This window comes from Pleuronectes platessa, chromosome 8, assembly GCF_947347685.1.
Source record: "Pleuronectes platessa chromosome 8, fPlePla1.1, whole genome shotgun sequence".
NCBI lineage: Eukaryota > Metazoa > Chordata > Actinopteri > Pleuronectiformes > Pleuronectidae > Pleuronectes > Pleuronectes platessa.
Genome location: NC_070633.1, coordinates 10,444,133 through 10,458,392, shown reverse-complemented (window position 1 = coordinate 10,458,392; position 14,260 = coordinate 10,444,133). Strand labels below are relative to the sequence as shown.

Genomic DNA, 14,260 nt, shown 5'->3' with positions numbered 1-14,260 from the left:
CCCAATGGACAAACCAATATATCCCAGTCTGTGTCTTACAAAGGATAGTGTAATATTATCACATGCACGATATCAAGTTTGTACATGAAGTACGTGAAAACTAAAAGGAGAAGGTGCATTAAGGTGGTTTGTTTACATGTTTGTATATTTAATCTGTTTCTTAAAAGGTGAACAACCAATGACCGATAAATAGTTGATAATTGCCCATTTTAGACACAGTATTCATATTTGCAACATGCAGCATAGCTTTTCTAGTCTTCTCAGCATTTATATTTTAGTATAGTTGAGTATATTTTTATTAGAGTACTTATTTATAATCCCTCCAAGTCAATGTGAACTGAAAATAAATAGATATTTCAATATCGCTCTAAATCATAATACGTATATGCTGTTTTCCAAAAATTAAAACTGCTTCTGTATTATTATGTATGAACAGTACATATTAAAATGAAAGTGTAAAGTTTGAGACTCTTTTACTTTATTTGAGTATGTCATTTTCATGCCACTTCACTCCACAACAATCAATAGGGAAATGCAATAAATAATAAATTATTGTTCCGTATTAAACTGTAGGTAAAGACAGCAGGAGCTGAGCTCACGAATAAGAACCCCCAAAAATGATAAACAGCTTCTCACTGACAGCCACATAAATGTTAATTAGATGTGCATCATATTTGGAAGTCTGAATCAACACTAGGAAGACAGATACATGTGACCTGAGAGCAAATGCATAGAAAAATACGAGATGTGGAAGGGTGAAATGTGTAAGCTATTTCTTATGAATTTAAAGTGATTATCACAGTGGGAAAGTACTCCTGTGTATCACCACCAGTGTAGATACAGATATGCAGAAGTGCAGTTTTTTTTTAAGCCAGCCAGCAGCCTTAGGACCGGTGAACATGGAGGCAGAGCAGAAATAACTATCGCCTCAGAATACGAGACCCTCTGACCCTCAATATGAGCTAAACATGAGAGAAAGAAAATACAGACACTACTTCTCTAGGTGGAAGTCTTCATGTCCATCCTGCCATATCAGAGCAATACCTCCTTCTCATTTCCCCTGCCACTCCCTCACTCTCACATGTGTCACCAGTTCACGCCCCTGGAGCCTCTGAGGCCTGGTGACTCTCTTTAGTTGAAGCCATATATTAATATGGCTGGAAAATTATGGCTACTTGAAATCATTATGCAAATGCAATAATTGATTCATATCTGAAAATCTCTGCAGATGGAAAAAAAAATGCATTACTTTCTCACAATGAGTATTCTAGCCATCACTTCAGTCGTCTTCCTGGTGTCCACTCAGTAAATGTAACACCTTTTTCCCCGTCTCCTCTTTCCTTTCTTCACATACAGTAGTGTATAAAGCGTATAAATTATAAAGAGAGGTGATGAATAAAAAATCAAAGCGGTCCAGGTTGACTACGCCTGCTTCCACAGGAAAAACCTGCTTCGATAACTACGTCTGCTCCTGCAGCACTCACACATATACTGTAGATGAATGGGGCTGCAGCATCGACTGCAGGGAGTGCATTTGTTGGGCATTCTCTTCAAGATATGTTTTGTTGGGATTTGTTGTTTCAAATATATGTGGACACTCACATCCACACGTGCACGAGCAAACATATAGGATTGACTCACATGTAAATACAGGCATACTTTCACACATATACATACGCAGTGTGACACACAGCTGTGAGCCAATCGCATGAGTCAGAACGCCTCCCCTAGAGGACAAACAGCTGATCTGGGTTCATCTGCTGAGTTCATATGCCAGCTGGAAATAGCACATGGTGCTCACAAACACACACACAAACTCAACAACGCACCAGGGTCGCGTTCGTTGGTGCAGCGGCTCGCCACATAGTTCATGATTTTAAAATCACTTCAGTGTTACTAGTCAAGATCTGCAGCTCTTGTGACACGGCTCAAGCAACAACAAATACTTTTTCCTCCCGCACGGAAACCTTGTCCCTTCTGAATGTTTTGTAGCAGCAGCAAACATGAAAACTGACCTCAGACTTAAGTAGGCCATGCAGTGTAATACGAGGCAAACAAATCCTAGCCTGTGTGCATCAGAAATAAACTAAAAGTAATTTAGTAGAAGTGTCTCTCTATGTAATCAGCTCTGCTATAGTTTCCCCTGAGAGCTATAGCTACTGACTTGGGAATAATATACTTTATCAAAGCTTAAACATAGATTGAAATTGTGCTAACACCAGCTTCCACTACAGTGGCCCCTGCTCTCGTGGTGCTGGCAGCCCAGTCTGGAGTGTTTCCTGTAAATATTGTTTTTCCTGCAGTGTTTCATGAGCTTAATATTGTTATTTGCTGAACTAGGTCCTTGCCTGCATTTCCCCCCATGTGTTTACACTAACACACACACCTTTTGGAAGACAAATGTTTCAAGTGTTTTTTTTTCACTGTCAAAGTCTCTTTCAAGGTAGTTGTCCTATGTCTACCAAATTTGGTAGATATTTTTTCTTTTTTGTTTAGTTACCATTCAGCAATAAATATTTGTAGAAAATAGGTAATCTGTCTGGCAAAGCTAAAATATTTGTTTTTTTAGGCTACTACAAATATTGAGAAAACTTTTGTCCCATAGATTTATTGAAAGCCAAAACAAGCAACATTCAAAATGAACAGACTTCAACTATGTTTTTTTTTTTTTATATCTATCGAGACAACTAGCATTCCATGGATTCTTTATTTCCATTCAGAAAAATGTTAAACCGAAGCATTACCACAAAGGCGCTTAATTATAATCATTTTCTTTCTCCTTAGTCACATGTTAGAAAATAAATATTTGAGTGAGTGAGTGAGTGGGTGAAATTGAATCATCTCAATAAGAGACACTGAAGGATCCCTTGATTCCAGCCATCAGCGGAGCTGAGGGCCTGGGCGAGCATTCTCGTGTTGACAGCTACATCCACATTTCATGCAACTCGCTCCGATCTTTTTCCTCATTCCGGGGCAAAATAAACCCCTCCCTGCAGAAACCACGCGGGTTGCCAAGCAACCAGGGCAAAAGAGGCCTCCGAGCAGAAGAGAGGGATCCGCAGTTGCTGCCCCTCAGGACCCTGCACTGATGCTGGGCTAAGGAATACACACACACACACACACACACACACACTCACCCACACAAACACACATACTGTAGCATATATATGCTTTCCGCACACTGGCTCAAAGCTTGTTGAGGCCCACAGTAAGAGAAACAATGCATTTACAGCTCAAATTGAACCTAGCAGTGCTGCGTGGCCATTAGCATCAACTGAAATCAAACTGTCAGACGTGTGTTTTCCTCTGAGAGCCTGTTTGGGTCAGAGTGGAGGCCGGGCTAAGAGCTCAGGTAGGCAGTAGCAGCACGCATCCCGTCGCCTTGCCGCCACATCTGTGAGCTTCCAGCAGGAGTAAGTGCCTCAGTGAGTGCGAAGAAAAGACACAACACCCACTAAAAATATTCCTAGTGTGAAATATTCATCACATCATGACAGAATATTCTTATGATCGTGGCATTTTAGCTCCCCGGTATATGAGCTTTCAAGTGCAACACGGGCTCCTCTCTGAAATCCAGTGAGTGGGAAGGTGTCAAGAGGCAATCTGAACAAACAGGACGAAGGGAAACAGGGTCAACAGGGAAGCTGCAAGGAGTTCAGAGGAGCAGAATATGACTCGGAGGATCTAACCTACCTAACGGAATTTGAAGTGATTGCAATCAGGCTGGAAGTATGATAATGACGTTTAGCTTTGCTCGCACTTCCTAACTTTCCTCATACAAGAAAGTGGGTTAAAGTTTTAACTCTAAAACGTGTCACTTATTGCGATCTGCTGTGGTTCCCTTCATTTCTTCCAACCTTTTATTTTTTCATAACTTTAAATTGAATTACTTTATTTAATCTTTGAGTTTAGAATGTGTATTTCCGCGTTTGCTACCTTTGATTTTAAATGACGTTGTGTTCATTTGCTTCTTGTCTTTGATATTTTGTTATTATTATTATAATTGTTGTTGTTGTTGTTGTTATCATTACATTAGCACCTCTTCCACCTCCTTTGTATTGGTTTTTCGGGTCGTAAGCGTACTGTTTTGGTTCAGTCTCACAGCTCTCAGCTGTGGTGTTTTCAGGCACATGTAGGAAAACTGCTTTCATAAAGAAAAAAGCTCCAATAAACCCACTGTTGCTAACTGTCCAGCACCAAACAACACTGACAAATTTAGCAACCAGCTTGTGAAAGTGGTGGCGTATTAAGCATGTAGCATTCAGCAGCTTAAAGGGCCCATATTTTACACCTTTCTCGGATATAATTTGAGGTATTAGCTCCCCAAAGATGATCTATCAGTGGTTTAAAATCTGAAAAAACTGCTGCCATGTGTATTTCCATGTCCTCTCTTCGGCCTTTCTATGGAGCTGCAGACAGAACAGCCTGTTTACACCTGCCTCTTGAACACCTCCTCTGATTGGCTGACTGCCCTTTGAGTGACACGCGACCCGGGCTATCACCAGACTCATTCTGGCGCATTTGACAATCTCTGGCTGTAAACACAGCTGAAAGTCACGCTATGTCTGGATACATCTATAGAAGACCAGCCACATATTAACAGTTGGTTAACAGAGGATGTTTCTGAACGGTAAGTTACACCGTCCTCATGATTCTTTCAAGTTTTAGCATGACAGTCGGCCAATGTAGTAACAGTATGGAGTTTCAATAAGGAGTAACGTAGACTTAACTCCATACTGAGCACACTGACACTGCACGTCAGAAGAAATAAAGCGTAACCGCTGGTCTCGAACAGTAACGTTCTGAGGAGGAATGTGCACGGACACATTCTCTTCCTTGCATCCCAACACGCAGCAGTGCTTCTTCAGTGTTGTCTGTTGTTGTTAGCCTGTGGTAACTAACAAGCTGCTAGCTAGGCAACACGTCTGCTTGGTGTCGCGTTGGGGGTGTGGAGGGGATGTGAAGGAGAGCAGGGGTGGTGGGTTCGGAGGCTGGACTGGTACCGGCTGGATGGGGCTGAGAGAAGAGTGCCATCCTGTATGACTCATACAGGGGAGGAAGTACGAAGCGAGACGTTTCCATAACATATTTCTTAGAATGGACTGAGTGGAAAAGTCCGTGGAGTGACTGTTTTCATACATTGAGGATCACTACTGACCTTTTCAAGTCATACGGATGGTAAAAGCCCAGAAAATGTATTTTACACAGTATGGGCCCTTTAAGGTATTTCTGCCCTGAGAAGTTGGTGAATTGCAAAACAAAGCAAAAACAAGTGCATCATTTGACTACTGGTAGTTGAGTGGCCAGAGACATGATCTCTAACTAACGTTCATGTTGCTTCGTATCAACTAGATGTGTCAAGAGGCAACTATTTGCAAGCGGTTCAGGTACACACATTTTAGGTGATAATACATCAGGGTTGTGTTTAGAGATTACTAATCTTCCTGCAAGTGGCCAGAAAAGGTATTGACACAGGCTGAATAATTAAATAATAAATGATTAAACAATTCCATTTGCAGTGAGTAGTTAAAGTAGGTCAGTTTATAGTCCATGGTTGACAGAATTGTCTTTGGTTGCTTGGATTATTGTTGAGGGATTATTCCTATTGTAAAAACATCCGCCAGGGTGGTTGAATTTTCCTCCGTGTTTGTTTACATTATGTTTTATGTTGTGTTATTTTGCAGGATTACACAAAAATTACTGGACAGATTTCCATTTGAATTGATAGAAGGCTGGGGTTAAGGTCAGGGAAGGATACGGATCACAGGGCGGATACATTAAAAATAATTTCACTTTTATTAATGTTTCCAGACAGGCTTTTATCAAAGATTTCAATGGTTTCTGTGAGAATAATTTATGCATGTTGATAAGAAATATGGCTATGTTTAGTGGACTATTATATATGAGTGTGTGCAATTTGGCGCAAATAAAATGTGGATCTGGCCAATTAAAATAAGAGGACTTTACTCTCCGAGCACAATTTATTGTGGTTAATACAAATCTCATTATTTAGTCATGAGCTTCATAATAATTAGCTCTCTGTGCTACAAGAAATATTGTATCCTCTTGTCAGAATGATATGACTGTCTTAAAGATCAAATCAAATGACTCAGCACCCATTATGACATGAGGATAATTCAAGCAAGTGATTTTTATGATTCTTGAAAAACAATTTGCAGCCGTTGGACTGAGCTTAAACAGACCGTAACCCTGCTCTGCAGCAAAGGGATGACAACTAAGCTGAAATAAACGTCAACTCCAGACAGTAATCCTGGATACCACAACAGCACAAACGCTTTAATTCACAATCTAGTTTTGTAATATAAATGGATCCTTTAAATCCGTGTTTCTCGTCATTGTGAGCTCTCATGTAAAACCGAATTTTCATTCAAAAATCGGAGCCTCTGTCTTCAAATGACGGGACCTCGTGTGAGCTCCTGAAACTTAGACTGAGAAACTTTAGCTGGAAGGTAAATATGTGTGCAAGTAAGACTGCAGCCCTCGGAACAACAGGTGCAAAGTCAATCCAGTAAAGCACATGCAAAATCTCCACACACACACACACACACACAAACACACACACACACAAAACACACACACACAAAACACACACAGGCTCCTCTGTCCGAGCAGCTGGATAGAGCGGGTCCTTTGATATGATGCCCACTGCATCTCCCATTCTCTGCACCGCTCTGCCGTTGCCTCTGTGCTCTCCTCCGTCTTTCTCCGTAATGCCCACCCTTCCCCTTGCACACTCCCTTGCTTCCTCCCCCATCTTAGGCTCCTCAGCCTTTCTTTCATTTCGCTCTGCACCTCGCCATTACTGAATCCGTGTTCAACTGGGGGGGAAGCTCTTACGTGCCTGTGTGTGTGTGTGTGTGTTCAAATGTTGCGCGCATGTGCACCTGCTGCGTGTTGTGTGGCATATAGGATGTGAATTGGGATTCTGAGTGTGTTGTTGCTTCCCCGTCTTATGACATGTGCTCTGACTCCGACACGATCAGATCTGGTTTCCATGACTACTGATGCCCCACTTAAAGCTGCTGCTCCAGAGTTCGTCAGTCCAGGTGTGTTAGTGTGCATTTACTGTAGATACATACTGATGTATTTCAGTGAACATGGGCCTCCCTCAGTGCAGTTCATGTACCTGTGTGCATCCATACGCAGAGCATGCACCTCTGCATTTTTCTTGTGTATGAAAATGGAGGACTGGAGGAGTTTCTCTGTGTGTGTGCGTGTTTCTCCATAATAAGGCAGGCTCTTTAATCTTTAATGCAGCTGAAACTACAACAAGCACACAGTCAGAGCCAGGGGAAGCATGTTTTCTAGCACAGACTTTCTCACCATGTCAGCAGGAGACAAAATAGGGGAAAACACTATATGGAACGGTAGTGAACATGGTTCTCGACCCGTAAGGGGATAAGATCAAGGGGACTCTTTCAATGAGGAATAAAGCATTTCCTGCTGAAATGTTGAATCCCATTGTAGTGCCAGTGCTTCACATTATATAACAACAATGTACATTGAATTTCATCTCATGTCCTCATGGTCCTTCACAGTCCCTACACTGACAGAAATGGCACATTTCACCATCCTTTGTAGATTTCCGTTCCCCAATGCATCGACACACAAATAGGAAAAGTGTCGGAAATCTTATTCACTTCCCTGTCAATGTATGCATCGGCAGGCTGCCGATTTCATGTGCCTGAAAGCACAGGGTGATCTTGTGAGGCATTCACAGCACGGAGCTCCGAGGAGAAGTAAATTTTTTGTCGTCTCTCAACGTTGAAGCACAGATCCATATACGTCATACTTTACACATCAATTGCGTCTGCACACGCCCCAGCAGATACATATCGTTGCATGCACACACACATGCACGGAGGAAACTCCTCTTGTGTGGGTGTTCAAATCAAAATAAATGAGTCATCTTTCTGTGAGCCTCACCAGTGTTCTGCTGCTGGAGCAGTTCTTCTACAGCAGTGAGAAATACTGTATAGTCTGCTTGGCCTGGTAGCGAGCTGTGTCAGGTTTTCTCGATAGGACTGCAGAGTTTCCCATCCCTCTGTCCCACATTCTTTCATATGACAGGACTGGGCTGTCCACCAGGACGGATAAAGCCTGTGCAGCCTACACTAAAATTTGACTTTACCTTTTTTGTTGTTCTGGGTAAGGATGGGCTCCCACAGAATGCAGATCTAAATTTGTCTCAATGATGAAGGTTCAAAAAAATCTTTAATCAGTACAAGCAGACGATCTCAATAGGTCAACCTAAACAACGTAAACTTCTGTATGCTTTCCAATTTATGTGACTTTTAACTCAGATTACTTTACTGGAGTGCATTTGAGATTACTATACCCACTTTACAGATTAATGTGGTTATAGACCAGCTATGAAGCTCCTTAATTACCCGTTAATGCATCAGTAATTATTAACTAATGAACACAAATAATAACAATATGAAAGGATCCATTCTGCATGATGGACACTTTAAATGTTCAGGCCTGATGTCATTTAAGAATAATTGTATTTTTATTTCACTAATAATTGATTCTTTTGACAGAGTAGTGAAGATACTTAAGCTTCAGTAAATGATCTAGATACTGGTTGTAACGCAGACCAAAATGGACAAAAAAAATCTGTTACATGATCCATAGATGTTGGTGCTGTTGCAAATATCTTAAAAGCAATTTGTGTAATTTAGCTTATTGCTAATTAAAATTTGACCAGCAATATTTAAAATTATAGGTAGGATTCAAGTCAAATCATTTATTCTCAATTTATCTGTTTTGCTCTAAAGTTAGGCAGTTGTGAGAATATTGTAATTTCTGGAAATGATATCTATATTTTGTACGTTTTGAAACTGGTACAGACACATGAGGGATGCCCCCGTGGCTTGGAGGTCAGGGCGCCAACGACAGACTGTGGAGTCCTCAGTATGTGTCTGACTGGGGACCTTTGTTATATTTCTATCTTCCCTGTTTCCTGTCATCTCTCTACTGGGGATGTCGAGAAGGGACATTGAATGCCCCCCACAACGAAATGAAAATAGGACATACAAGTTGGATAAGGATGTTGTTATTATAAAGGGGTACAACTATGCTATTTTTATCGTGAAAGATTGAAAAATTACATATTGATTTGTTAAAAAGGGTGGTGAGGATAAATGTTGGCTCCCTGCACCCATGTCTCTTATATCTGTTTACATTCAAACTACTAGTCTTTGTTGTGGTGAGCAAGAGCCACCTCTGAAGTACAATTACAGAAGATGGTCTGGGTGTTACTGCTTCTTACAAATGGCCCAAAACTACTCAGCTCAGTGTGAGAGAGATAGAGACTTTCCAGAAGGAGAGGCCAAAGGGAAGCCTGTGTTAACGTACAGATTAATGATGGCCTTTTCGCCTTTTGCTTCAGTCCTAAAGAAAATTACATCTGAGCAAAAGCCTGCTGCTGAGGACCTCTGTATGGAGCCCCACAGGAAAAAGCAGGGAGCTTCAGAAGAACAGGGACTACACTGAGAGACGCTGGTGAGTCTCTGAGGCCCGGCTCTACATCTGAAAGAGGCCACAACATGCTTCTCATAGAACAGAGGAGACCAAAGGTGTAACAGCAACAACATTAAACAGTTGCACCAACCAAGTGTCCTGTGTCTACTTTTTTCAGAGTCTTTGCCTAACTGACAATAAACCTAAAGGATGTTTACTCAAACTTGTACAATGCCAAATGAAACATTATCATTCAATTTCCCCATGCAGGTCTGAATCAAGATCACTTCACCGACAACTCAGTTTTGTTACTTTAAAACATAAAATTCCTATTTGTGGTAATTTCCTAATGATCATAACTTCAGATTCAGGAACATGATACATGAAATAGTATTTTCCCTGATAGCAGCTAAAAACCAGCATGTCTTACAATATTTGTAATCAGCAGTTGTGTGTTCAAGGGCAGGGTTCATATATACCATTTTTATAGCTCAAGCCTAATATTACATCCCTGGGGCCTGCGGGGGAAATTATTGACTTACCTTGGATGCAGTGCACATAACTTCCACATGCAGGGTTTTATTCTAGCACATAGTAGTGGGGGGACTGGTTGGCTCATAATTTAACTGTACTTAAAATTAGAGCATGCTCTAAAAAATCCAGTTTTGGTAATGACTCATGCTATCACCCTTGCTATCTCACTTTTAGATATCCCGTGTGCACAAATATAGCAATTATACCAAGTGGCATTTAAAAAACTGAAACAAAATCAATATTTATATTGCATTCACCATGTTGAAAAACGCTAACCACATTTGACCTGAAAGTAATCTCACCTCCAATCAAATTTGAACTCAGCATCTCTAAATGAATGGTGCAGGCGCAGAGCTTTCCAAATGAACACTCCGCGGATCAGAGGACGGAGCTCTGACTCCACTGGCTGCTTGAGAAGAGCAATTATAAAACCAGGAACACCGTCATAAACACTTAACTCAACGCATCCCAAATACTCTCCCTCGCCGTGTCCCCTGAGGGCCCATCAACCACCTTGACTTCTAATCTCAGACATCAGTGCTTCCGCCATAATGAAAAGGGAACTGCAGCAATGTTGAGTTTTACGAACTGGAATTAGTAGAACTAAGCAGGAAAAATGATCACCCCTGGTTTGAGTCGTCACACAAGCATAGTGATTAAGTCATTCTCCTTTGTAAAGGCATTGCGGACACCCTGTCTCTCCATTTCCATTGTCTGCCAACAGGCCCACCACAGTTTCTCTCGCACCTCCGTAAAGCTGCTGACCAGTGTGTGAGAACCGCTCCTGCCACTGCGCTCACACACACACACACACACACACACACACACACACACACACACACACACACACACACACACACACACACTTATTCAGGCGCATGATTAGTGATTACTCATTCAGACTGTCTGTTTGAGGGGATGCAGCCTATCTCTTGCCAGGAACACGAGCAACAGAGGAAAAAGCGTGTGTGTGTATGTATGTGTGTGTGTGTGTATGTGTGTGTGTGTGTGTGTGTGTGTGTAATCCGTGCTTTTTCCCCTTATATGGCAGGCGGCACTGCGCTGTCCACGGTGCTGAAACTGACTGTACGGCCTGAATTGGGGGATTTGAGGGTGGGGGTGTGGAGAGAAGGGGAGGAATGGGGGGGGGGGGGGGTGTACATGCAGTTAGCTACATTAATCATACACGCACGAGCACAGGCGCGCGCTCACACACGCAGCGAGTTGTGGTACGCACTTTTCAGCATGTGTCAGTGAGTGGCAGAGCAGATGACATATCTCCCCGGCTTCATTGATGAGAGGTGTTCTGCTGATGATGATGATGATGATGGTGGTGGTGGTGATGGAGTCAGCAGCAGCAGCAGCAGCGGCGGTGGCGGCAGTAACCTATAGGCTTGGCTATACGAGGGGTGCGCTCTCAAGCAGGCGAGATGACAGAATGCTGAGCCTCCACTCCCTGCTTCTTAGTGGGGAGGACATCCATTTCACTGCACCGGCACCAACGTATTTACCCCACACTTTACTGTGGCTTGAATCAGTCCCCACAGTGGCCACTTACACAGTCACGCATCAGCCTGCAGGATAGAGGAGCGCACACATGCACCACCGTTTGTGGCCCTCACCATCCTCATCACCGCCACCCTCCTCCTCCTCCCCACTTCAACCACAAGCATGCATTAACACCCTCAGCCTGCTGCAAAGGAAGCGATCCGAATATTACCTTTCATCCAGTCCAGAACTTGCTTTGGTGTCCATTTACTTATAGGTTCCATAACCAAAGCCATGGTGTCACGGTCTCTCCGAGGTGAACGGCGCAGTACTCAATGCGGGCGACATACAACGACCTGTCAGTCACATCTGGAATGACCCGGCGGTGAACACATCTGTAGGGACAGAGAAGCTCGTCAGTTTTATTCTGTCCATCAGAGCATGGCCGCCTGCAGAAACGGTGAACGGGATGTGGTGGTGCAATCCACGCGCACACACGGAGACACGCGCGCACACAGCACACGCTCTCTCTTCCCTCCCTCGTCTCTCTCTCTCTCTCTCTCTCGCTCTCTCTCTCTCTCTCTCTCGTGCCTTCCCGCCAGCAGCTCGCGTTCTGTGAGAAGTGGATTCGGTGGGCACGAGGGGATGGAGCGACCCCTCCCCTCTCCTCTTCTTCCTCCCGCCCGCCTCGCTGCAGCATCACAAGGGCCACCACTCATAATACAGACCAGGGAATGGTGCAACGCACACCGTATAGGGAGGATCTCTCTCTCTCCCTCTCTCTCTCGCCCTCCATGTCTCCCTCGCACATGCACATACGTACAGAAAGAGAGCTGTAAGGGATTTTAAAGACTATATAGAAATAGATAATTGGCAGCATGAACACACTATAGCATGCATGTTATATGTTTTTATTATTTCCACTAATTAAAAGGTTTGGTAGTCTTCTGCCTGTATAGTGACACGCCTGCACGTGTGCAGGTCGTGCTACATCCCACAGCAAGACAAGGTTCATATGCACTGATAAGAAAATCAGCATCAGTTGTCAGGCACTCCTATGGCATGCACGATGCTCAGCTGAGGAACAGCGCCCCCTGCTGTGCACCTGGGACACAGGTGACGTCATGGATTAAAGCAGATCCCCCCACCCCACCCCCAAACAAACACACACACACACACACACACACCTCTACCGTACATTCAAATATGGAGGCTCAATGGCATAGTGACTCGGGTCAAACAAATATATTGCATCATTTCATTTTTCCTTTTTATAATATTTTCCACCCCAAATAATGTCTGATGAAATATAAGCCAAGATTTTGCATGCATTGTATTTGTGCTGTATATTTGTATTTACCCTGAGTCTGAATAACAAGTCATCATCATCAGATGTATATTTACACATACAGGTAATTGCCTTGGTGTGGTTGGTGCATTGTACATAAAACAACATCACACATAAAACAACAATATGTACAGAAAGAACAATAAGTTATGGGCACGTGTGGTGCTAAGGCGCAGTGATTGGTTTCTGGATAGTGCCAATAATATATAATTTATGTGCGGGGGGGGGGGGGTGCAGAGTCAGTGGGATACAGGGGGCTTGTTTGTGAGCCCCACTGCCATGGGGTAAAAACTGTTCAGGTGGCGCAAGAGTTTGAAGGTGCTAGAGAATGAAGTGGAGTCCCATGTTGACTGCGTCGTCTACAGACCTGTTGGCTCTGTAGGCAAACTGCAGTGGGGGGAGGAGGTGGTTGGTTGTGGCCTTGAGATGGGTCAGCACAAGGCGCTCAAAGGTCTTCATTACTACAGAGGTCAGGGCGACTGGATTGTTGTCATTAAGGCCTCTGATCCTCTGCTTTTTGGGAACGGGGATGATGGTGGATGTTTCAGGCAGGCGGGTACCAGGCATTCAGCCAGTGAGGTGTTGAAGATGTCCTTGAACACTGGAGACAGCTGGTCCGCACAGTACCTTAGCGTGGAGGGGGTGACAGTGTCTGGTCCAGCTGCCTTCCAGGGGGTTCAGTCTCTTCAGTAGTTTGTTGACATCTCACTCCTGAATGGAGAGAGGTAGGATCGGGGGGAGGGGGCAGTCTGGGGCCATTGTGTGTGTGTGTGGGGGGAGGGGGGGGAGGAGAACAGGTGTGATAGCTGTGGAGAGGGGTTAGGAATGTGGGGTAGGGTTAGAACTCCATCGTCGGTCAAATCTGCAGTAAAAGTCATTCAGGTTCGAGTCGTTGGCTGCAAATTGTTGTTCCAGCTTCTTGGAGTAATGTTGTTTGTCCTCCTTAATCTCTTTGCCAAACGAGTATTTAGCCAGTCTGAAACTATCCATGTCCCCACTCTTGAAGGCCACCTCTTTCTCCAAACGAAGCTGTTTGAGTTTTGCTGTGAACCAGGGCTTGTCGTTGTTGTAACTCACCCTGGCGCTCGTTGGAATACATCTGTCCTCACAGAAGCTGATGTATGACGTCACAGCATCTGTGTATTCGTTAAGGCTGTTGGAAGCAGGTCTATAAATGTCCCAGTCTGTGCTGTCCAGGCAGTCAAGCAGCTCCTCCACAGCTTCTCTCCTGCTCCAGTTCTTAGATCTCAGCACAGCAGGTTTAGAAAGTTTGAGTTTCTGTCTGTAAGCCGGGATCAGGTGAATGAGAGCGTGGTCTGATAGACCCAGAGCAGCGTGGGAAACTGCATGATAAGCCTTGCTGATGGTACTGTAGCAGTGGTCCAGAGAATTCTCCCCCCTGGT

At 43.7% G+C, this 14,260-nt stretch overlaps 1 protein-coding gene and 1 long non-coding RNA gene across 2 annotated transcripts in view; one reads left to right on the top strand and one right to left on the bottom strand.

Annotated features, from left to right (window-relative positions):
• si:ch211-26b3.4 (connector enhancer of kinase suppressor of ras 2) overlaps positions 1-11,804 on the bottom strand; it is a 53,133-nt gene extending 41,329 nt beyond the window's left edge. Inside the window, exon 1 of the mRNA XM_053429312.1 lies at positions 11,741-11,804. Within this exon, the coding sequence (XP_053285287.1) occupies positions 11,741-11,804 (64 nt within the window). The remainder of the gene's footprint in view (positions 1-11,740) is intronic.
• LOC128446299 (uncharacterized) lies at positions 4,523-9,636 on the top strand. The gene is made up of 2 exons (XR_008339565.1): positions 4,523-4,630; positions 9,416-9,636. It is a non-coding gene; the product is annotated as an uncharacterized LOC128446299 (long non-coding RNA).
• Positions 11,805-14,260: the final 2,456 nt, after the last annotated feature.